Raw genomic sequence first — 24,982 nt, forward strand, 5'->3', positions numbered from 1 at the left:
TTCTCAATTCTTGATCGATTTTCGATCTTGACCCGTCAAAAGATTGGAAAATTTGCCTATTTTTAGTTTACTAGGCCTAAAGAGCAATTGGTTTCCATATGGTTTCCGTAAATTTGGATCTTCAGGACCATTTTCAAGCTCGGGAATCAGCTCCGAAATGGCCAATACGGACAACTTATCAGATGGACTCAAAATGAATGATCAACCACTCCTGGAGTGATTTCACGGGTTTTGATACCAATGTTGTTCGGCTTTGACAATTGTACTAATTTGTCTCCCCGGAACATGCTCCCAAAGATTTGGGTATATAGGAACCAGATGTGGTCACAGGTTCATGTCGGTCCCGGTTTCTAAGAGTAGATAGATTTCACAATTTTTTGACAGGCCAGGTTGCGTTCAGTTTCTTGTACATCCTACGTGTTTCTTGCGAACGATACAGCTGCTCTATTCCCTCACACTCCAGGCGGCGCTTTTTGCCCCGGAATAAATGGGTCTGCTGTCTCCGCTTCAGTTTATATCGTATCACGTTATGACAGGTCCCTTGTTGCAGCATCAATGCCCGCGCTGCATTCTTCTCGTCTAGAATCGTCTGACATTCCTCGTCGAACCGGCCGTTGCGTCGATTCCTCTCGACGGACCCTATGGCACCTTCCGCTGTGCTGTTAATGGCTGCTTTTACATTACTCCAGCAGTCCTCTAGAGGGGCTTCGATGAGTTCACCCTCTTCTGGCAGTGCTGCCTCGTGGCTTTGCACGTAATCAGTAACGACTTCGGGGAATTTGAGTCGTTCCAGGTCATACCGTGGCGGGTGACGGTAGCGTATATTGTTGACAATCGAGTCTTTGGCGCATTTTGACCATCAGAAGATAGTGGTCAGAATCGACGTTCGCGGCACGGTAGGGTTGGACGTCGATAATATCCGAGAAGTGTCTTCCATCATTCAAAACGATTTGTGATTCGGTCTGTTGCGGTCAACTCCAGGTGTACCGACATGGGAAGGTATGTTGAAAGTTCCCAATAACCGGTCCAAAGTTCTCCTCCTGGTCTACCTGAGCGTTAAGATCTCCGATAACGATTTTGACGTCATGTTTTGAGCAGCGTAAAAGGCGTCCTTATCGTCGTCGTTACTTCCTAGGTGAGGGCTGTGCACATTAATTATGCTCACATTGAAGAAACGGCCTCTAATCCTCAACTTGCACATTCTGTTGTCGATGGTCACCACCGGACGCTGTTTTGAGCCGCACCATCTTGGTGAACAGACGCTCAGGCTGGCGTAAACCTTTAGCAGCGCTTTTATCTTTCCAAAAATCGAGATTTCTGAGTTCCCTGAACTCATTATCCATATCTTGAATATCATTTAAATTACATACATTTGGCAGACTTTGTTAAAGGGGTAAAATTGAGGTATGCGTTTTCGCAATTATGTTCCTCGGATCTATTATCGCTATATTTATAATAAGGGGATCGCTAAATTCAAATCGGTTTAAAATTTTGCTGCAGAGTGTTATGTAAAATTTTACGGCGTTGGATTTGAGTTCTGTAACAGCCGTACGCGTAATTTTTGATTCTGTCAAATATTGAATAATTAAGATTTCAGCAGAAACTCCTACGTATACTTTGTCCAAACTAACATAATTATTGGGATCGAACTGAACATGGTTCAAATTTGTCAAAGTTTTCATATAATCGGCATCTAGAAAGTTGTCTAAGATAGTTGTAAATAGCCGAGAAATGCTTAAATGCAAGACGTGTAGTTCTGGGCTTTCACTCTGGAACAACCTGTTCAAACTGTTCACCAAACTTAGCGCATAGGATAAGATAGTGAAATAAATAATCGTTGATGGGCGATTCAAACCGTTATGAATCGACTTTACCCGATTATTATCTAGGTGATCAATATTCAAAATAAATCCGAAGTAAATGCGAAGCGCTTCATAGCGTTCCAATATACGCTTCACAACACTCTCTAATGATAGCCACCGCGTGGCTGCAGGATGCAGCATCTTCAATGGTTTCAATTCCAACAATGTTTGAATTTCAGCAAATTTGCTGTTTCGCAAGGGACTGGAGTTGAGAGTTGAGGTCATAAAAGCAGTCCTTAACTTGAAGTGTCCCTTCCGTCCAGAAGAACGTACGTGCGATCAACGCCAGCGACTTCTTCGATGAAACATCCGTTGACTCATCTGCTATTAAACTAAATGTATGCTTTAAGTGCTGACACAGCTCTTCGTGGTGCTCTTCACCTATCACGTTTGTGATAATAGAAGTTGCCTTCGTTCTACCCAATTTGATGCCTCTTGCAATGGCAGAATCCGGGCAAATGTTCTGAAGGCATGCAGCCAGGGCTGGATTTACGATTGTGGGGGCCCGGGGCCCAGTTATAGTGGGGGGCTCAAAATAAAACAAAACTGTTTTATATCGTACGAGTTAAAAGCATTTATTTGCTATTGAAAAATTGCCAAAAATTTGTTAGAATTTTTCTCAAGCCCTATTTAGAGTTCCAAGCGAAGTAAAAATCTCATACAACATGTTCGTTTTTTCACGCTCGTGAAAAATGCAACCTGCAAAAATTTCACTTCGCTTGGAACTGTAAACAAATTCGATCCAGCGAAATCGATGGTTGTGGATCTTACATTTTCACTTGGGTTGATTTCTTTCACGCTAGTGTAAAAAGAAGCTAGTGTAAAAAGAAGCAGCAAGCGAAAACTTGCGTGCGTTTCTATTCTGTCAGTTGCAGCCAATTTTCACTTCGCTCGGAGTGTAAACTCGTGAGTTTCGCTTCACTTAAACTGTAAACTGCAGGGTGGTTAAATACCTGCGTGTTCCACAAACTGGTTTTCACGACAGATTTCGCAAGCGAAAATTTACGCTTTTTCACTTGTCAAATTTTTTACTTCGCTTGGAACTGTAAACTATGCTTTACGAGTTTTTGCAGAAAACTTATTAATTAAATAATCAACATTCAACTTCTTCAGTATACTCGTACTCGAAACTTAATAATGCTAAGTTTGACTGCCTTTCATTCTTCACAGTCGCACGCAACCTATTTTTAATAAGTTTCATCTTCAAATTTTTTTCTTGATACCTGAAAAAAAACTACCGCAATTTGAAAAAAATGCGATCCACAGGCAAAAATTTGCACACAATTTGAGAAAGACTGCGCAAATATAAGACGATTCTGACAATAATAGAAACTAGGAAAAAACTACACACATCTGCAGGTCAATAAAATCTGCACACGAGCTCAGAAAATCTGCATTTTGCAAAGCACATCTGGTAACCCTGATTCGGACAAGTTAGCAAAAGCAATGCATTGAAAAAACTTGTGGGTTATTTTCTTTCTATGCTTTACCTCCCATGCGCGCTAAAGCTCTAGAGTTAAAGTTTGGCCGACTGTCACTGAAAAGTTCCAATCAAACAGTCAACAGTTTTTTCATCATAGTTTTAACATTGCTGATGTTCGATTGAAACGAGTTTTGACAGTTCGATTGGCGCTTTTAGTGACAGTCGGCCAAACTTTAACTCTAGGCGTTAAATGCACGCTGGTTCGATTCAAATGGTGTGTTAATGTGTGTCATTCCAAGAGAATCCCGGGCCCCCCATAAATCCGGCTCTGCATGCAGCAAACGCTTCGATATCTGATGGGGATTTATTATTCGCTGCGGCCCAAGCGCATAACTGCAACTCGGAGTTACGGAGCTTCTCATTAAAGCTACAGTTCGTGTATTGGGTTATATTTTTCGAACCCACTTTTATTTCCTTTCCCCGTTTTAAATGATTTTTGGACTTTGCGTGCCGGTGCAAGTCAGCAAATCCTGCCAAACATTTGATATCCTTCTCGCAAATAATACAATGTCCTGCACGTATATCTGAAGCAGCCGCCGTCAACCATTCCAGTTTCTTTTCCCAATCTTTACAATATTATTGTTCTTTTGAGTTCTTTTGCTCGTGAGCTAAAAAAACCAGCTACTTAAATTTGGCATAATAACACAAACAATCAAATCCTACAGGTGTTACAGCAACAGTCGTTAACGTCTTGTGCGGAATCTGTGTGTGTTATATTTTTGGTCCAGAGCTTTGACCTGTCGATTCGAATCTTTCGGGATTTTTGCTAGACGAAACAGCACAGTCAAGTGAGTGTGTATTCTGGGACTATAAATTGAAAAAAGTTAGATTGGTCAAAGCATGCTCATAATAAATTTTACCTGTATTTCGATCAGTTCAGGAGAACCTGCGATCTCATTTCTGTCATCGGTAGACCGTTTACAATCGTGAGCTGTAAAACGCAATACATGCTGAATAATGCATTATCTTTTTTTGTCATAATTGCCACTCCGTTTGATGAATTTCAGAAGTATTCCTACTTTCGGGTCTATTTTACGCTTGACCTACTTGCAACAAAACTAGTTGTTCTGATCGTAATTTGTTTTGGCAAAACAATAATATCGGAATATATAAAGTTTGCTTGTCTTTCAGTCACGCGCACGACAAACGAAAGTTACTCAATTTGCCTTTTTCCCAAGCGAACTCTGAACCTGAGGTACACTAAAGTTTGTTATATTTGTAAGTGTAGCAACGCAAACATTCCTGTTCTGACTACAAGTTACTTTTGCTTTTAGTCCTCCACTCACCTCCTCTCGCCTGGTATGAAGTCAGTCGTAAGGAAACCAAAGCTTACTGCGTCTTAACTAATATTCGGAACACGTGTTAAATTAGCACATGGCTATAGGTTCTGATGCAGGTGCATCGTCAAAAACCGCCAAAAACGTGATAAAGGGCGGAAGGCAAGTTTAAGATGTAAGAAAGACATAGTATCAAAAATATCAAGCAGGTAAATGAAATCTAAAGTTAGCCAAACCACTGGCAGTTGATTATGAATGTTACTTCATAATCGCATGTCCAATAAGTTCTGTAATGTCATGGCATTGCCATCAAAATTAGGTTGTCAAGTGATGGAATTAGGCTGTACCAGTTGTAATTCATTGAGGATAGACTATGAAAAAGTCAGGAACATGATGGGGATTAAAAACCTTTTTGCGCGAGAAAATAAGCAGTTTGGATTTTCGTTAAGTGTGTAGCAATTTCTATATGCATTGAAATAGTAATTTTTCAATAGAACAGTTATTCGATAGCAAAAAAATTATTTGCTTCTTCAAAAATCAATTATGACCGAAGACGTTAATAATGATCATTTATAAAAAATTGAAGAAAACCGGCTGTAGCTCGGCAAAGCCGTTTTATGCAAAACACCATATCGAGTTTCAATTTTAGCTTATAGCGCGTAACAACCCGCACTTGAAATCTATCCAACTTTCTTCCTATTACTCAAAGCTCTAGCAAAATTTACAAAAATGTTCTCAAGAAGTTGTACTCAAAAATAAAGCGATACAATTTTTTTCATTTTTTTTTTCAAATAGAAAAGACATTTAACCTACACAAGACATGCTGCACATATTGTACCCCAAATTAATTCTTTAAGTATACTACGACGTTCCAGATGTACGGAGAAAGGGATAATTATTTTCCTGATACGTGGAAATTTTAGCTGTTTCAAAAAAATTTAGAATATAAGATAAACCTATTCCCGACGGGTGACATTCAAACTTTGATTCAAGTTCAACAATTATACTTGAAAATTTTCACGATGAAATTATTCAGTAAGTTTAGAGAACAGATTGATTTGTGTTAATTGTGTATATAGTTGCTGAGTAATAAGAGTTTGAAGATCATTTTTTGAGATAAAAACTGATTTCTCTCCGCCGGGATCGGGTTAAGCTATTGGTAATTATTTTTAAATATTATGTAAAATCTGATCAACTATTTTGATTTAAGATATTTTGGAATATCGACATAAAATTTTCAATTTCGGTGATGGGATGAGGATTGTTGACAGATGACAGATGTTTCATGTGCGTCATTTATCATGTGTGAAGTTATGACGGAATATTAGAGAGGGGTTTGAACTGCCTATCAATGATTAAAAGAGGACAGTACTTCGTTATTTCAAGCTTTGCTATTGTAAATAACAAATTGCAGAGACAAATTTTTGCATGTGTTAATATTTTTTAAGCAATCCAATATTTTTTTATGAGCAATGGTTTTTGTAAATTGTTGTAAATTTTTTTTTTCAATCACATTAATTTTTAGTTATTTTGTAAGTTTAGTTCGAATATAACATATGTCATATCAAACAATTGAGAAAATCAACTATTGTTCAAGTTATGAAATTTGAAAAAAATTAAATCGTTAGAAAACAATTTTTCTAAAATAATCAATTAATGGAGAAAAATTCTTTAGGTATTGGAGAAAACAGCTGTGCAGTGGATCCGTATAAAAAGCGAGATGCAGATTCGTTTTCGAGTAAGCAATCAATCCACGCGTTTTCATGATCTACTGAACGAAGAATTTATCGCAGTTTAGATAATTATTTAAGTTTTAAACCAGCGCTGGCCATCTGCATCGAGTTGTCGATAGTGTCATAGTTACATCTTGAACTTCAACTCGATATTTCAAAAAAATAATTTATCATTTTAGATTAAATACCAACTTTTAATAGGCCAACATGCATTTACAAGTGGCTAGCCACTACGGGCCAACTAGTAATGTTATAGTGTTATTATATCTCTTTTTTTATGTTTTCGGTCCCTTGGCATAAGGTACCATCGTCCTTATTTTCTTCAATTTCATCATATATCATGTTTATATATGTTTAGTTCAGTTGATTTAAATCTGTTTGGTTCAGCGTTTTTATATGTACTCAAACTTGAATTCAGATTGTGCTCCATATACAGTTTGTTGTTGAGTTGTTGAAATGCTTTGAACTGATTCTAGCACATCGTCTCTCTTCTGACTGTAAACAGCCTGAAATTAAATCAATAAATCATGTTGATCAATTTCTATTAACATTTTGACAATCCAGGAAAAATAACTAAAGATTCAATTGCAAAAATTGAAGAGTGATAGTTCGAAAAATATCCACACTTATTTAGAAATTGAAATTTCGTTTATGCCTTGTTCACACTACACCGCATATTACTTGATATCAGGCGATTAGTGCTATCGAGGCCATATCACCATCCATATACCTATAAAGTCATTCAAGTGGTTCACAGTTTATTTTAACTAGAATTATTGTTTAAATTGAAATGAGTACTCACATAGGCGTAGTTCGACATTAGCGATTCTTCGTTAATCGTATCATCAGAATTAGGTTCATGACTGTTACCAGATGTACCCAGGGTTTTCGCTTGCCGAGGAAACTGAGTGATAACGGGTGTGAGAAAGGATAACATGCTGGTAATGTCAACATTCTCGGAGTTCTTGCTAGCATCATCAGATTGTCTATCTCCTCCACTGTCCCCGGATTTTCCTTTTAACGCATCTCTCATACTTTTCCACATGTTTTTACATTCGGTCACTAGAATAATAAGTTAGTTTTAGATAATGTAATTTTTCGGGGATATGTACCTACTGGAATTAATTCAAAAACAGGTACTTTCACCGAACAGGCTTGTTCCAAATTAGCTCCTCGCTTCTCATTAGTTCAGCCAACCACTGTTTATTTTCATTGTCTCCAATTTTCCTTTGTTTTCTCTTCGGTTTAGCTTTTATGATTTGTGCATCATGACATCGTTGGCGTTTGTCTGTTTCACATTATAATGGTTCCTGCTTTTTCGTAATCTAATCGATTAGCCCCCTTTCAGTAGGCACTACGTATTTTTTCTTAAATCTCTAGAATTCCTTTTTTGCTAGCGAAATTTGTTGTGAAAATCCGGTTGTGGAATTCACAGGTATTTCACCAGCCTGCAGTTTACAGTTCATGCGAAACGAAATTCACGAGTTTACAGGGCAGGAACTGATAGAATATAAACGTACTGAAATGTCAAGTTTTGCTAGACCTAGGGGATGGTAGCCCTATCTAAACTCTACACGTTTGACAGTAGGAAACATATCAGGGCTTTATTTAAAAATAAAGCCCCGAGGCAGGCGCCCAGCAAAAGTTCCATATACTTTTCACTTTAGTCGGAAAGACTCTTCACTCATTCAACATAGAAAGAGATAGCATGTTGCTATCCCCTTGTGCTAGACGCTTTTTTTTCACGAGTGTGTACATGCGTGAAAAAAGTAAGCCCAAGTGAAATATATGCGATCCACAACCATCGATTCCGCAAAATTTATTTGACATCATTATTTTTTTTTGTCTGTGTTTGCCCCATGTAAAAATTGGAGAGTGACAAACAATCATCTTTGACCAAATTTTTATTTGTCAAAAAGTGACAAATATTTGACGCTTGGTCAAAGAGTGTACTACAGTTTGAAAAAAGCCAATTTATTTTGCTAAGTGTAAAAATTTTGGTTCTTGTCTAAGCTTCTCGTGTGCTACCATTGCTGAACGGATGCAGCGTACTGTGTGAGGTATGCTCATTTTTCAAAGTGCCCCATTTTTTGTTCCGCTTCTTCCATTGGATGTTAAGCGGTTTCCCGTCTCACTCGTGCGCCTTTTCATCAAACCATCCAATGCCAAAGCTACCTTGGCAGGACCGGAAGTGACGCCTATCTGTGTTTGCGTTCATGGTTTAATATAGAGGAAGACACGAAGCAGGCAGAAGTGATTTTAAAATCAACTCGCAACAGTCCGCGAAAACTTTTTGCCAGTGAAACAAGTTCTTATATTTTTCTCACGGTTAGAAATCTCTGTCGAGCATCTTATTTTTCCTTTTTAGTTTCGATAAATCGAGGCGCGTTTGCGAGAAGAAAAACGTAAAGTTTTTACGTTTCATTACAAAGGTGAGCGATGAGGATGATTTTTTCTTTTCTGACAGTTGATGAGGTCAGCCCGAGAAAGATAAAAAAGTGTAGTGGAAAACTCGATTCGTTCTATAAAGCGCGAAATTGTGCAGATCATAGCAAACGGTGTTACGATTGATTGGTTTTTTTTCGGTTTTCAGATTGAAGGGAGCTTTCCGGACTATTTGAAACGAAATGGCGACGGAAGGCCAAACTGAGACACTGCCAGCTACGGAACAATGGGTCCCTACGGAAGACAAACGTGAGTATGAAACATAATGAGGGCTTCGCTTTGTTGCCCTTATTTGACATGCGGCACCCGTTCGTTTCTGCTTTCGCGTTTCACACTTCTTCCAAAGCACAGTGAGTGAAATCATCGCTATTTCCAAAAAAAAAAAAAAAAATATTTCGTTTTTCGTTTGTTTATACTATTCTCGTGCTTAATGAGAAGCTTAGAAATGAAACTAATTTTGCTAGAACTCACATCACAGTGAGGTGAATCGGTGATGTCAGAAGTATTCATTTCGTAACAAGAAAGGAATTTTCCTTCCGCGCGCCCACCCGCTCGTCTCGCGTACTATTTTAAGCTTCTGCTCACTGTTTGCTTTTCTCCAGCCGATGGAAGAGCTGGTAACCTAACCTATTAAGTTTGCGTTCAATTGAAAACTAATCGTACGTTATTGTTATCGTTCGTTTGCTTTTCAGCAAAAGAAGTAACCAAACGCACAATTCGTCTGGAAACATGGCAGAAGATAAAGGAGCTGAAGCCCCTGCGTCGCTTTTCCGTGTTCAACAAGATCCCCAACTTTGTTGGATCCGAAACAGCTGCCGAGCTGCTCGCCGGAACGGAGGAATTCAAAAAAGCCAGTGAGTAACGAAGAAGTATTCCGGGGGTAACCGATTGGTACATATTTTGAAATGATGGTAAAGTGTGTCAAAACAAAATCTCTAATGCTTTTACTAAGTCAAGAATCCTCTTAATGACTAATCACGACAAATGTACGGTCGTGTACTAATCAATGTATACACAGGTTTGTAGATAGCTTCATGAACACATTGATAGTACCTACCGGTTATCAAAATTTATACTGGTTTGTCATTATTAGCCTGATAAGAAAATCCTCGTTGCCTATACAAAATTTATTGCATGCGGGTGTAGCGGTAATTGCTGTTGCGCTTCTACATGTAAGTTCGAAATAGCTCACACAGCATCGGATTTTGATTCGTTTATTAATTCGATCATTGACATTTTACGAGAATTCAAAATAAGATTACCGAGTCTGGCAAAATCTGGGTTGTTTGGTGTTGACATATTCAGTTCAATCATGTCATTGTCCAGCAAATCATGTACATAGTGATACCGTATATCTGTATGCTTTGTTCGTGGATTATATAGTCCATTTTTGCCAACGCAGATTGCAGATTGATGATCACAACATCGCCACCACAATACTTCTTGATGTGATCGTTGGTTGGCGTTTTGCATGATAGGAAATGGTTCTGATTTGCATGATAAAGTACGCAGCCGAGTGATGGTTTTCTAGTGTCTGCATCTCCTTCGCAATGTGTAGTCTGAATTTCTGTTTTTTCAGTGTAGCGTAAACAATTAGAAGCTACTAAATCGTTTAACCGCCATCCAGTACATGCGTTCTGAATTTTTGGATCTTCGTATCAGCAAAGCCAGATATTGCTAGACATTTTGAAGAATTTTTATCTATTTGGTAATAAATGTGATGTTCAGTACAGAGAACCTTAAAGGTAATTGCTACCAAGACCGTGCACAATCGTTCGTGTCAGCAACCGACCTATTCAACGTCCTATTGATTCAACCTAAAAATCGAAACAAAAAAAAATTTTTACTGGATTGTAATCCCCTATTGTCGCCTTACAAAATAAAAAATATTCGAAATACACTGGGGTCGCTTTTTACGCGGTTGGTTGTGCCGCATTTAAAAGATTAGATTAGATATATTCATACTAAACTTATGTGATACCGCGTACAAACAATGTTCCGAAGCGAGTAAAAATAATCCGCGTTATTGTAAAAATATCCCGTTCAAAAAACGCATAAAAACAACCCGCGTAAAAAGCGACCCCAGTGTATCTGATCGCAATCTAAAACATGGTTCTTTCGACGCGCTCAAAGATCGGATACAAACAACTTTTTTTTTGTAAAAATCTCGAAGCGCTCTCGAAATATCCGCTTTATCAATGCAGAAAAATGCAGATTCTGTCTTATCAAAGCACATTTTATCACATTTTAATAGTCGTTCTGCAGTTCTGGTTCAAAAATCAAAAAATTAAATTAAACATTAAACATTTCATTTAAAAATCGAAGGATAACGATAAATATTTTTTAAAAATCACGTTTTGCTTAGAAAATTGTACTCTTTCAGCTGATATATTAAAACCAGAAAACGGTGTAAAACTTTAGGGCCCAGGAACTTTAAGGCCTTTATTGCAAGAACGTTAGATGCTTTACCGTTCAGATAGCAGCGGAAAATGATTTTGCGGGGAGACGGGACTCGCACGAAAAGATAGGCTTGAAGGATTCCGTAAACGACATCCGGGATTGTCACTCTGCACTCCAAAAAAACATCTATTGTTTGAATAAGCCGTTAGTAAGGAAGTTTCTCAAAATGTTGCAGAAAGTGATCGACGCGAAAATTCACCCCTCCCCTCCCTTATCGGTAGTATAACATGGATAAGATGACCCCTTTTTTATGCTTATGAAAAAAAAGGCACTAATTTTTCCCATCAGTGTTTATCGAAATTTAAACAGTTTGGTGTTGAATTGGTGATCTTGAAGTTCTTGCCCCGCAATTTGAGCCGTTAGCTTAGCTTTAGCTTAGCTTGACTGACTGCACATATCAATGGTTGCACTCCGTGATTGATCCAAATCAGTAAAATTGCACAGTGAATCAACTGAATGGGGTTGGGAGTGACCGACCATTCTCATTGTACAAGTTTTAGTGACTCAATACTTTAAAGGATCAATAACGACGCCGGCCACGTCCTTGCAATCAGGTGGGAAGAGAGAAGGGATGTTATTGTGACCCTTGCTATTTGGAGACCGTGTTTACCTCTGCATCTCCACAAAGGTCACAGGAAGGAGGTTTTTGTTGGTAGGGGAGGGCTCGTTGGATCAGGATTCACTTTGATAAGTGATGCGATCATATATGTTACTCCTACCCGTCTCTATTTAGCTATTTTCAGTTTATTCTAAATTCAGCCGACTGACTAGAAGAGCACAATTAGCTTATTTATATTTTGTACCGGTTTAGACCAAGAGACAATGCTGCGCGCGAAGTTAGCTTATTACGAAGGCGAACGAAGTATCTTTAATGCCAAACATCAGGAATATTCAGGAGCGGAGCGCGCGTAAACCATCCATCGTGTTGAAACATTTGTTTATGTCCAATCCCGTATACCCGAGAAAGCGAACGCACTTCGGAAGACACGATTCGTTGATAGGTATACATTGCGTAGTTGTTAGATCAATCACGATAATAATCAATCGAACTCGATTTGCGACACGCTTATATAAAAACAACGAGCAGGCAATCTTCGGTTGACCGGTCATACCAAGACTGAGCTTATCCCGCATCTCTATTCTGCAATGGAGAGAATGGTTTGAGTAATTATGTTTCCGTGGCAAATAATGGAATCGAATGATGATTCGCGCGAGGCTCGCGTATTACGAATACCAACGGTGTGTATCTTCCTTATAAACCCCGCGATCCTATGCGAATGAGGCGCGCGAAAATAATTAACTATACGAAGTATTAACGTATTAAATTAAAGGTTTATTACCAATCTCAAATACCTGCAAGAAAGCAAGCGCACTTCAGTAGAGGTAAACATCGTGTATATATTATTGCGAATAATTTAAATTTTTTTGACGAACGATGCTATAGTTACTGAACGAACGAAACTTACTCTGAGTCGCAACGTGCTGGAATAGAACCAACAGGCGGGAAGTCACAAACACACCGAAAATCTCGGGCCGAAGGCGTGTTTACATCGGAACATTATAAATGACATCTCTATTCTCTTTTACCGACGCAGACGCGCAGAGACACGGAGTTTCGCGGTGATTATTTCACGGAGACACGGAGTTTCGCGGTGATAACTTCTCGAATGATTAAGCTAAAATACCTACTGAGTATAAAACCTGGCAAAGTTTCAAGCATTCATAGCTCAAAAATTCAAAAAAATGGAAATATGCATATCGAACAAGACAGAGTTCTAAGTTGATTTATAAAATGCCAAAACAATCGCAATCAAGAGTTAGTTGTCTTGCCGACCGACAATTTGAGCCGTTGAGAGCAAAAGTAGTACATGTGCCATTTTTACACTTTTTGAGTTTTTTGCATAAATTGATGCAGAACGCAATAATGTACTAGAATATCCAAGAAAAACCGAGATCTGATAACCTATACCAAAGTTATAACCAAACAAATTTTGGTAAAAGTGGTACATGTCCAGTCTGTGCATGTTAGATGAATTGTAAGTCGAGGATCTTAGGATATAAAACAATCATGTCTTCAGCAAAGTTGTCAAGTGACTGAGTACTTTCGGCTGAAGATCTGTCTGCTTTGGAATTTTCTCACTACGTGGCGCTAGTGTACCCGTGACTATTTTGTAACAGAAAGCATTTTACCTATTTCAGTATCAACTCGTATGCTGTTACCAAATATATATACACTAGCGCCACGAAGAGACAGAATTCCTTAACAAACAGATCATCATTCTATAGTACTCAATCACTTGGACAACTTTGCTGAAGACATGAGTGTGCTATTTCCTAAGATTAGAGAGCTATAATGCATCCTTTATGCTCACACTGGACATGTACCATTTTTGCTCTCAACGTTTTCTGGGTGTCATTATTTTTCTCATAGAACAAAAGTGGTACATGTAAGTTTCTCAAACAGAACTCGTTATGCTCTCATGTACCGTCTTTTAAAACCTTTCCAGCAATGATTTGGTGCAGTTATGTTGGAAAAAATTGTTGAAAATAATTCACTATTTGAGTGTTTTCGTTTATCGCGTCTCCTGAAAATTTTACTCAATGGTAAAAGTTTTTTGACGTAGGACTACGTTCTACCGCACTATATCGGGATACATTCTGCGGAAACTAAAACCGGAATGAAAGATTTCCAACTTTAACACTGATGTAACTACATGATGGATCACAATAGTCAATATGTCGTTGGGTTGATAAAATGATGGACAATTTTTTGATAATTTAGTTATCATTATCACTTCTTTGCTTAGCAGTGAAAATTGAATAAAAGTTTCAAGGTTGAATTTTCACGAACAAAATATCAATCATATGCGAGCACGCCTAGCATAGACTTCACGAGTAGAAACCAGCTGCCTTCTGCGATACCCTCTATATCAGCGGCAAAAAAAAAAATTGACAATCTCCCCGTCCCAATAGGTCAACTAGTGTTTGCTTCCCTGAGCCTAGACTATTTTGATGTCTTAAGGTAAAGCTTTTTCAGGGGGTTCGTAACCACCTCCTTTATCAGACAGTTTAACGATCTGCTGTTAGAATTTTATTAAAACTGATGTCTTGAAGAAAAACATACTGGCACAGACAACAGTACTGCACCGAGCCATGTATGAATAGAGCGCTTTCCACTCGTCGTCTTACACTTAGACCGATAAAGTTAGAACCACTTAATTGTTGGTCGCAGCTTTTTATTTACTGTGGCGCCTCTAGTTGCAGTTACAAGAAACCAATGACAGCGCAGTGATGAGGAAGGTTTGTTTACAAAGAGGTGAAAGTTTCATCAAATTCGAGCCGGTGGATCAAAAGTTTTCGACGATGGAACGTGAAAGACGTGAGAAAAATTTGTGCACACTCACGTTAAAATCTGGCCAGGTGCAAAAATTGCGAAGTGCCTCAAATTCCCCAAATCAATCGAAAACAGCGCGCTGAAACGATTCAATGAAACGAACGCTGGATCACAGCAACCGCAGGAGTGCAACGATTGATAAGCACATACGATTGAAAGTCTGCAGAGCAGTTTGAACGAACCCTGAGATGACCCTGCGCGATTCGGCTAAGAAGTTCTCAGCACCGTACAGCACTGTTCGACGAATCTGTCGGCGTGAAGGCCTGCGGTCCTTCCACGCTAGTACCCCAACAAGACCCTCAAGCAGAATCTCGTTGCAAAACGCCGCGTTAGGATGCTGTATGAGAAAGTCTTGACCATTTGACGACTGCATTTGATTGGACCATGAGACATGTGAAAGTGGATTTCGCGCATTTCCCAGGACAAAAATTCTGTATGTACAAACGCAAGGATGATGTCGCCAAGCGATTTAAATTCGTGTTTTCCGACATGTTCGCGCGGAAGCAGATGATGTGGTAGCTGTAGCCAAGGATGTAAATTATCACTCGCGCTCATTTTTTTCGCTAGCCAATAGTTCATTTAATAAGCACAATTCTAAACCACTTTGTATGACAAACTTGAAGTCCTCAAGTAGTACTACAACTTTGTCGAAGAGAGTAGTACTCGTATTCAAACACCGGAGCTGTGAGAGAACATCATTGCAAATTATCGCGATAATTTTCTTCCATGTGCTCTCATGGCTCCGGTGTTCGAGTACGACTAATACTCTCTTCGACAAAGTTGTAGTACTACTCGAGAACTTCAAGTTCGTCATACAAAGTTGTTCATGAGCTATCGATCTGTGAAAAAAAAAAAACCGTGAGTGATAACAAAAACATCATATCAAGAAGACTAAGAACTCTGCCTGAGATCGAGCGACAGTCTTGGCAGCGCAGTCTTTTAAGTAAAAGTGGAACTGACGCATGCTAGTGTGTGTGCTGGCGATGCGAATGCAAGCCGAACGCGCAGGCTGGACCACTATATACGCACACTCTGTCTTCGCAGAGCACTTCGCACTTTCATAGCAAACTTCCACCTTTGATAAATAGAGTACGCTGTTTGATTTGACGCTTGTCTTTTGTATGGGATCGATCCAGAGATGCCAGTCTTCTTGATATGATGTTTTTGGTGATAATTTACATCCTTGGCTGTAGCAATAAAAAACGGTTTTGCCGTTCATCCAATCACATGACGGCCCGATAAAGTTCTGGCCTGACTTGGTCAGACTTCATGGATTGGTACAAGGAGAATGGAATTGATATCATTAAAAAAGCTATCAATCCACCAAATTTCCCAGATCTTCGTCCAATTGAAAAATATTGGGCGTTAATAGAGAGCAAGTTGAAGAAAAGTCTCAGAACGGTAAAAAAGCCAGCTGATTTATATAGATGGTGGAAGAAAATGGCAAGTTCCACTGTGCAGAAGATTATGGGCGGTATATAACGAAAAGTGCGTGATTCATCTGAAACTCAGACGAACTTTTTTTTCTGTAGTTTTGTTTTGAAGGTCAACAAATTTGCTGCAAAATGATATCACGAGATTTTTCATACTTGTTTTTTTTGACGAAGATATGTTCCATTTTTTGCGATCAAATATTAAATAGATCAAGCTTTAGTGGTCATCTCCGATAAGTTTTCGAAGATTCGGAGTAACATTTTTCTCGAAAACTTCCGTTTTGTAATAAACAGTACTGTCTTTGTTGACGCCTTTGTTGACGCCTTTGGTAATTAAAACCAGCAGGAGCTTACTTCGCTTGCAAATTGCTCCTCAAACTTTAATGATAGCTGCACTCAGAAATGGGAACACTCCTTTGGCACTCCGCAATATTGTCTCTTGTTGTTACCCTCAATCGATCATTTTGCGCATAGTGTGGCTGCTTCAGGACAAATAGCTTCTCATTAGAAAAAATTAACTTGTGACTAGCGTGTCGTCAGCTTTACGCTTTTTGTAGGCTCTCTTTTATAGACCTTATCTCCTTGTACCTTTTATTTTTGATTTTTGATGTACCGACCGCACTGCGATCAGTATTTTAATCTGTTGTGGCATTGTCCGAAGGCTTCTTGTGTTGTTCGCACTTTTTTGGTTCGACATAGAACAACGTCCCTCAGGAAGTTCGGCTAAATAGAGATGTAAAATGACAATTTCAAAACGGAAAAAGTGAAAAATATGTCCAAATTCAAATGTGGTTATGTTTCAAAGGATTTTCTTCGTTCTGCAGCTATCAATTATGAAATCATCCGCCCAAATGCAGAAAATTGTAATTTGATTATTCGAACTACTGCTCTATTGAAAAAAATTGAGCCTTGTTGCTTCTGCCTAAACCAGTCACATTAGCTCTGGATAGCGCAGGGAGGGTCCCTACCAGGGGTGATTTATGGCTTTGAAGCCTACCTGTGATTATAAAATCATTGTACGAGGAAGTAACCACAAAAATATACGCGAAAAAAAGTAAATTGAAGTTGATACATTTAGCTTTCAATTAGTCTTTACAATACTCTATTTAGTTTTTGCCTGATGTCACAAGTTGCACCTATGGATGAGTCGCCCCTGGTTCTTATTAAGCAGTAGTAGCGGTGCCAATCAGCCGGTACAGGCCATGTTCGATTTTGGCAACACGTCCAAATTTAATTTTCTATGACGCATACCGGACTGAAGCGAAAATTCAATTCAACGCTCGGATGGTTGCTGGTGGCACTGGCAACATGTCCAAAGTTGTTATGTTGCCAAAATTGAACCGTGCCAAAAACAAAACTTGCTAAAATCGAACGAGGTCTGTACTGTACTTCCTCCAATAAAAAGTTGCCTTACTTTGACAACACACAAACGTTCTTGAATGCTGGCATTTAAAATATATGGCCCGTCGAATTTTAAGTGTGAAACCAGCTTTTCACTGTGTTACCAGAAGAATGCATTATTCCCACTGTAGGAGATATTAGAGAGATGTGATGAGCATCATATCTGATATTAAATTGAACAACATATTGTTCTTTTAAGGAAAAAATCAAGACCTAGTTAATATTATTTTCTCGTTCATTCATTATACGTACTTCATTTTTAAGGTAGGAACGATTATAAATTTGACTTCATTTCCATGTCTCAGCACTTACTGAATTTCCTTTTCCTTCAACAATGGTGTTGCATAAACCCAGCAGCTTTTGTTATCAAATCTTGAAAACTGTCAAACCTTAATTATGCAAGCAACTGTACTTTTTAGAATTATCAATCCTTCCTGAAACACAGATTTCTATTGACCTGATTGGTCGTTCAATCATTGTTTTCCCTAACACGGTCGATAGCATTGTATACCTAGTAAACCGGGAAGATACTATCTGGCCTATATAAGAGTCTGCTTTCGCCTAAACCAGCCATATTAGTTTTGGATAGCGACTAGGACAGGCCTTAATTTTCAGCAACAGCAGTGGTAGATGCAGCGGCACTACACTAATAGAAAATTGTTTGTACGGTAGCGGCAGCGTCAGTGGTAGGTGCATTGGCCAGTAACTTTCTCCAGTTAAAAGCTCTGTCGTATTTTTACAGCACACAACCGTTTTTGGGATGCTGGCAATCAAAGCCTTTCGGTTGTCAAATTTTCAGCGTAAAAACAGCTTTGCACTGTGTTATCAAAAGAGTGCCCTTTTCCTACTGTTGGAGATAGCATCGAGATGCGATCAGTATCATATCCGATATTAAATTGATCACCAAAATGTCCTTGTTAGGGCAAATGAAATACTTAATTGAAAAGTTAACATTATCGGGTACCAGCATCGGTAGCTACAGCGGGTGCCAGGAGCGGTAGTGTTGGTATTAAGTAGTTCAGATAGTTTTTTAATAAATTAAAACAAATAATAACAAATTACCTTGATACAACGTAATTTTCTGGTACTATTTTTGAGTTAACATGAAATAAGACATTGACAGTAGAGGAATTGCTTCTCATCCTCGTTTGTTCGTTTCCCAGCCCGGGAGAAGGAGATTTCTCTTCTTACGTTTCAGGTATTGTTTGTTTACATTAGCGATGGAATCGACATTTTAAAATTTCACGCCTAAGCCAGCCCTTTTCATTGAAAAATTATATTTGGACCGATTACATTATTTGCTTTTTTCTACATTGTTATTATTATTTTTTGTTAAAACTCATTGCCATGACATGTTGCTATCAATTTCACTGAGTTTTATGCGAGAATAAGAGAGAAAGGAGAAAATACATTGAATACTCCTCTTTAAAGCAAAATCCTTTATATAATTTATTGAATTTGAATTCGTGTTTTGTGTCGCTATAAACCACAGGTCAATCTCCCTGAATGGCTAGTTTCGGGAGATCGTAAAATCACTTAGAATTTTTTAACCATGTTTGTATTTAGCTATCTAGATCTATACAAATTAAGTCTTGTTGAAACTAATTTACAAGCAGAGAAGTTGCTAAGTTGATAGTCATTCACTGGTTTGATCAGACTGCTAATTGAATTCTGGACCGTCGAAAGTATACTTTTGAATTAGCGTTTACTGTTTGTGCTATAGACTAATTAAAACGCAAATGTAGGTCGATGGACCTCCACCTTCACTCTCACACATGAAAATGAATAATACGATCAAACTGGAAACAAATCGATTAAATAACTTAAAACTTTTCCCTCCCGGCAGATTCCATCAAGGTGAACATCGATATGGCCCAAGAACCAATCAAGCTGGAGGTGGTCAAAAACCGCAAAACGTTGTTTGTGCCGCCGGCCCAGAAATCGCCCAACGTGTATGCGAAGATCAAAAACTGCAATCCGGACGAGTTGGATTTGGCGACGCAGAAGAAAATTATCAAGCTGCAGGGCAGCGAGGACACATTTGAAGAAATCGGTAAGTTGAATGAAACAAGTCAGTAGCTCTCGTTTGTTTGGCTTGGAAGCTGTTGATAAGCGTTTAGCAACACTTTGTGCAAACGTGAAGATAAACAACATTACTGGGCGACGTGAACTTGATAGCCGCGCGAGGTCATCTCGCGCTGATAGTGACGATGACACCCCAGCGATCAACGACGACCAGCTGCTTGTGACGAAGGGGTTGATAGATGCTTTATGTTCGTTTCTTCCCCTAGATATCAACAATATCGAGAAGTTAGATATGGTGGTAGTCGGTTCCTGTGCAGTTGACAGAAAAGGTCATCGAATCGGAAAAGGCAACGGTTACGTAGATTTGGACGTTGGTATTCTCACATATCTTGGCGTGATAACGAAGGACACCCTCATCGTGACCACAGTGCACGACCTTCAGGTGTACGATACGCTACCCGAAAATTTGTTTCAAACCTATGATCTACCGCTGGATCTGATCGTAACACCGACCGAAGTAATCCGCATTGAAAAGCGCTTACCGCGTCCCACCGGGATTCAGTGGAACTTGCTGTCTTCGAGACGTCTTGAAATCGTTCCAGTCCTGAAGGGTATCAAGGAGCGAGAAGAGAAGTATGTTTTACTCATGATTCATTCCCGATTAGGTCAGTCGATAGTAAAAGGTTTCGTTTGTTTATTTTTGGGGCAGGTCAGGAAAGGTGATTGAACTGAAGTCGGAGGACACTGACGTAGAAAGTTACCAGCAGAAGGCACGCCAGCGAAGATCATTCCGGCGTCCACAGTCGGGCAATCGAAGACGACGACGTTCGGACCGAAGGGTAAGTGAGAAGCAGCATAACGGTAATGCCGAGAGTCACGATGATGGCGAGGGCAATGATAAGACCGATGGCGAGGGTGAGGATGGAAAATCAAAACAGCGACAGCATAAACGTAAGCCCCGCAATTTCCGACGTGGTCCACGGCGCTCCGGCAAGGACACCGGCGAATCCGGCGCAGAAAGATCTGAGGGTGAAGATAACAGTAAGAAGGAAGCTGGTGGTGAAGGTGGAGATCGAAAAAAGGGAGGACGTGACCAACGTCGTGACCGTCGTCATGGTAATCAGAAGGGTGAACGAAAGTTTAACCGAGTCGAGCGTGATTTGTGTATAAGAGTCACAAATATCAGCCGTTCAATGAGAATTAAGGACCTCAAGCAGGAGCTGCGTAATCGGGAGTGCAATCCGATATTCATCACATGGAATGGTTTCTATGGAAAGTGTTATTTGCATTTCCAGAAGAAGCAAGACCAGAACGACGAGGAACAGGGAGCTGAATTGCTGAAGCAATTGGAAAATTTGACATTCTCTGTTACCCCCCGCGAAAGAGATGGGGAGCCAGTGGGTGAACCGAAGCAGGTGACTTTAACGTGCGAGATTATGAAGCGTAAGGACGGCGGGGGCGGCGATGCTGCCTCACCCAATGCTCCCACCACCAACGGAACCGTGCTTGATGGTAGTCGGATTGAGACGACGGACGTGACGTCTGTCTAGATTGACCCTGATGTTAACAATCAGCGCTACAGAGTAAATAAATAAAGCGCGAACAGAGTGCAAAATATCGGAGCGAACCGATTCCCGGTTTCGCAATCACCGGAACCGGAAGCGGTCTTCGTCGTGGCCAACGTGTCGTCCAATCTCTTTGTCAGTTCCCTCAAATCCACGTTGTTTCGAGATAATATTTTACTATGGAAGGAGGAAGCCTACGCTACCGGCGCCATCGTCGTTACCGCTTGAATGCAACCATGTTCTTATCCAGACATTTTTGAAAGTATGTACTTTCGCTGCTGTCTCTTTAGGCGGGATTTACTACCAACACCAGAGAAAGCGCTCGTTGCAAATGGCTTTGCTGGTTTTTAGCTAATTGCAACTGTTCTAAAGATAGGGCGCTCTGACCTTTTTCTGACAAAGGAGCACTAGCGCAAAGATGTTATTTTTTCTGTTACTAACATTAGGAGACATTTTTCCAGATAGAGATTATTTGTTATCACGTAATAGTACTAATCAGCTTTTCCTTCCAATATCTCAAAACATACACCCACTCATAATATGAAGCAATTCTGTTCCCAAACAAAAGATGAGAGAGAAACAGAGCGAGCAAGTCGCCGCGGTGTACGCGCGAAATCCGATTTTTGCCTTCGTTTTTTTTTGTGTCTAAATCGAAACACAACAGACGATATTTGTAGTACGAAGCGAAACCAGAGAACAAACACAACAAAACCAACAACCCGATCGTATGTAATAGGATAATGTGCCGCTAGGAGCAGATTTTTTACTAGTGGAAAATAAGCAATTCTTTTTCCTGCTATAAAAAGGACAAACGATTGACGAACCAATGAAATATTATTATTACAACTGTAAAATTACAAAGAGAAAAACAAAGGATTACTATCTTCATGTGTTAGAACGACCATTTTTGAGTGAAGTACGATCAAAACGATTGAAATACTTATATTTAATCCACTCCTGGTATATAGAATCAAACGTAACACTGAGATTTGAAGCAATGAAATCAACATTTTTCGCGGGTTAGAAGAAGAGGGGTCACTTGACCCAAAGATCGTGCATATTGTTGAAAGAAAGCGAGAGAGAGAGTTTCACATATGTGCATGATGCCTATTTATATCTATATAATATTCATTTATGGTGTTAATAGCAAAAAGGGTAATTTTCTTCTTTGCACTTGAGCAATACATTTAAAATGGGCAACAGTACATAGACGCGTGTACGCAACATAACGCAAAGGCAGGCGTTTTTTTGTACTCTAGATCCAAAACATGTTCTTTAGATTATTATCATTTGACACATGATTTTTTTTTCACTACGTTAAGCGTGACAAATTCAATGAAACAAACAAAACTAGTTTGTTAAAGGAAAACCAAAAGCGGTCGCCTTCGCCGCTCGCGGAAGAATAACACACATCAAGACAGAGAGAGAAGGCAGATGTATTTTGTGAGCCACGTTTCCAGTCGAAATACGGGAGGATCGCAAATGCGCAACAAATGTAGAAGCTCTGATTTAGAAGGGAAACAAGAGGAAATATTTCTAAGCATTATGGAGGTTAAATACGCGGAAAACAGCTAGCTTACCTTACAAAGCAGTGAATTAGTTTATCGTATGAACATTGAAGCATATTGAAATTGGAGCAAGTAATAAACGCTAAATGCATAAATTGTAACAATTAGTTTATGGTTGAAAGTTACATAAGAAAATCGCGGCTAGTCGGGAAATGTCAATACTTGACATTCAGTTTGAGCAAGGAATAAACACCAAAGCGGTGCCCGACTACGCCTGCGCATTTTAGGGTTAATAAGCTGGATTCGACCGGTGACAAGAAGTAAGGGCGATCATTGAATATACCGAGTGGACAGTTAAGATATAGATACATACATAATTGACTCGCCCTTACTTGTCATACTTTTCTCTCCTAACATGGAACTAGTACCTATATTTAATCCAGAGGGCACTGTTCGAATCCGTATAACGATTTTACCTATAAACCATATTTCCATTTCTCATTACAAAAAATAACAACGAGTACAACACACCCGTACAGTGAGATCTTTTATCAGTGACCAGTTATTTTTGAAATTTGTTGTAAGGAACTGGAGTCTATCCGATTCCCAAACAATGCTTGTTGCGAGTCTCACATATACGTGTGTGTTGTTCTTTTCATTTTACTTTGAACTCAGTATAAAAAAACTCTCATCACGGTTTGCAAAAAGCGATTTCACTAAACAAATGGTTCGTTCGTTTTCATTAGAACAATGCTATAGGGTAAGTTAAAAACAAGTCAATCAAGGACTTTTATAAACGAGTGGAAGAAACATAACACAAAATCGCGTTAAATCTAATCAGAGTGTAAGGTTAATAGGATTGCGCAAAGCACCCACACAAACACTAGAGAGAACGAGAAAGAGAAAAGCAAGCATAACGTATAAACATTAGAGCGTGCTTGCAAAAGTACACACAACACAAATGAAGCGTAGGTTTAAAAATTGATATAATACATCTATGAAACAAAACAAGCAAGTAAATAAGGAAACCGGAAGGGAAGTTTTCCTAGAAGAGTCGACACAAGAATAATAAACTCTCTCTCCAGTTTGAGGGAAATCGACCAAGAGAAAGCTTCGCTTCCTTGTTGTTTTCCATGTATAAGAGTAAGGTTTACTGTATGCTAACGTTTTCTTTTAACAAAAACTAAACCATTACATAACAGCGTTACATTCACTATTTAGGCTACCGTTGATTTCACTACCTCTGATGTATCTTACTACAGTACTAATCACTAAAAAACAGTCCAATTGTGTCCGTGTCTGTTTAGTTTTCGCACGGTGGAAACACCCGAGCAAATAATTACCTTTTCAAGTCGTATCACTATCTCCCCAAGTCACTCCCAAAAGTAAGCAAAACAAATAAATTAGTATCTTAGTACATTTTGGTGCAAGCGCACGCTGCCGCAAGAAGAAAATACGCAAATGAATATTATTATGTGGACAAGAGAAAATAAAACTAGGCCGTAAAATGCAAAAGGTTGATGAAAAAAAAATGTTGAAACTATCGTATCTTTGGATTCGAAAACAACTTCTTTCACTGTTTATTCCAAATCAAAACCTGCTGGCAACAGCGTTCGTAAACCCACGGGAAACACCAATCGAGAACACACAGGAAAAAGAATTAAAGGCAAAAGCAATTTTCCAATTCCGAAATTAGCAAGGATCAAAAAATGAGCGAGCGGTTTAGCACATTCAGCGATAGGGCTTGATGTGAACGCTTTGAGCCGCGTAAAAAAAAACAAGGGAAAGGGTATCGGAAGCTCTTGAAAGGATAGCAAAAAAACAACAAAGCGAGAACAAAATCTAATCAGAACAACAACAACAAAACAAAAAACAAACGCCCAGGGATTAAACGTAAACGAAAGAAGCAACAAGCATACACATACACAAAAAACACTCAAAAGAAAGGCTCAACTTGAGAATAAGGAGGCCCGCGAGTGGAATAGAATCATACTCAAGCAAAACTAATAGAACAACGGTAACTGCGTAACAATTATTAAATACACAACCTGTTTGATACTGGAAAATTGAGGAAAAAATCAACATTTGTAAGAAAATGAACAATAACAGAAAAAACTTTTTGAATAAAATATTTTACGCCTACGATTGTTGCTTTTTGGTTTGGTAGAATATCACCTGTCTGATGCTGTATGTTCCGTTCACGACAAAACCGAATTTTCAAAAATCGCAAAACTTCGGTTAGAATGACTGAAACTAACAGAAGAAACAAAACGTTAGAAACATTACGGGTCGTATTACAGATGCTTCGACGAGCGACTCGTCTCCAGTCGAGTCGACTCGACTTCTGTAAAAGGGCTCTATAACTCGAAAATTTTAGGTTCTAGAAGCTTCATGTC

At 39.1% G+C, this 24,982-nt stretch overlaps 1 protein-coding gene across 2 annotated transcripts; it reads left to right on the plus strand.

The window, feature by feature from the left end:
- Nucleotides 1-8,555: 8,555 nt before the first annotated feature.
- On the plus strand, nt 8,556-24,728 carry LOC129724560 (methenyltetrahydrofolate synthase domain-containing protein). 2 transcript variants are annotated; one of them, XM_055679559.1, is made up of 7 exons: nt 8,567-8,663; nt 8,724-8,787; nt 8,949-9,049; nt 9,493-9,654; nt 19,335-19,541; nt 19,780-20,146; nt 20,223-24,728. In XM_055679559.1, exons 3-7 carry the CDS (start codon nt 8,983-8,985, stop codon nt 21,061-21,063), a joined length of 1,644 nt encoding a protein of 547 aa, XP_055535534.1. In that variant the 5' UTR covers nt 8,567-8,663; nt 8,724-8,787; nt 8,949-8,982; the 3' UTR covers nt 21,064-24,728. The 2 variants fall into 2 exon arrangements, with proteins under 2 accessions (XP_055535525.1, XP_055535534.1); XM_055679550.1 differs by having other exon boundaries at nt 8,556-8,787.
- Nucleotides 24,729-24,982: the final 254 nt, after the last annotated feature.

Source organism: Wyeomyia smithii, chromosome 1 (assembly GCF_029784165.1).
Source record: "Wyeomyia smithii strain HCP4-BCI-WySm-NY-G18 chromosome 1, ASM2978416v1, whole genome shotgun sequence".
NCBI lineage: Eukaryota > Metazoa > Arthropoda > Insecta > Diptera > Culicidae > Wyeomyia > Wyeomyia smithii.

Excerpts from the sequence above, each read along its gene's own strand:
- LOC129724560 (XM_055679550.1), top strand. The coding sequence starts at position 8,983 with ATGGCGACGGAAGGCCAAACTGAGACACTGCCAGCTACGGAACAATGG. Across the intron at positions 19,542-19,779 it reads GGACACATTTGAAGAAATCG|ATATCAACAATATCGAGAAG; the intron begins GTAAGTTGAATG and ends TTCTTCCCCTAG. Across the intron at positions 20,147-20,222 it reads ATCAAGGAGCGAGAAGAGAA|GTCAGGAAAGGTGATTGAAC; the intron begins GTATGTTTTACT and ends TTTTTGGGGCAG.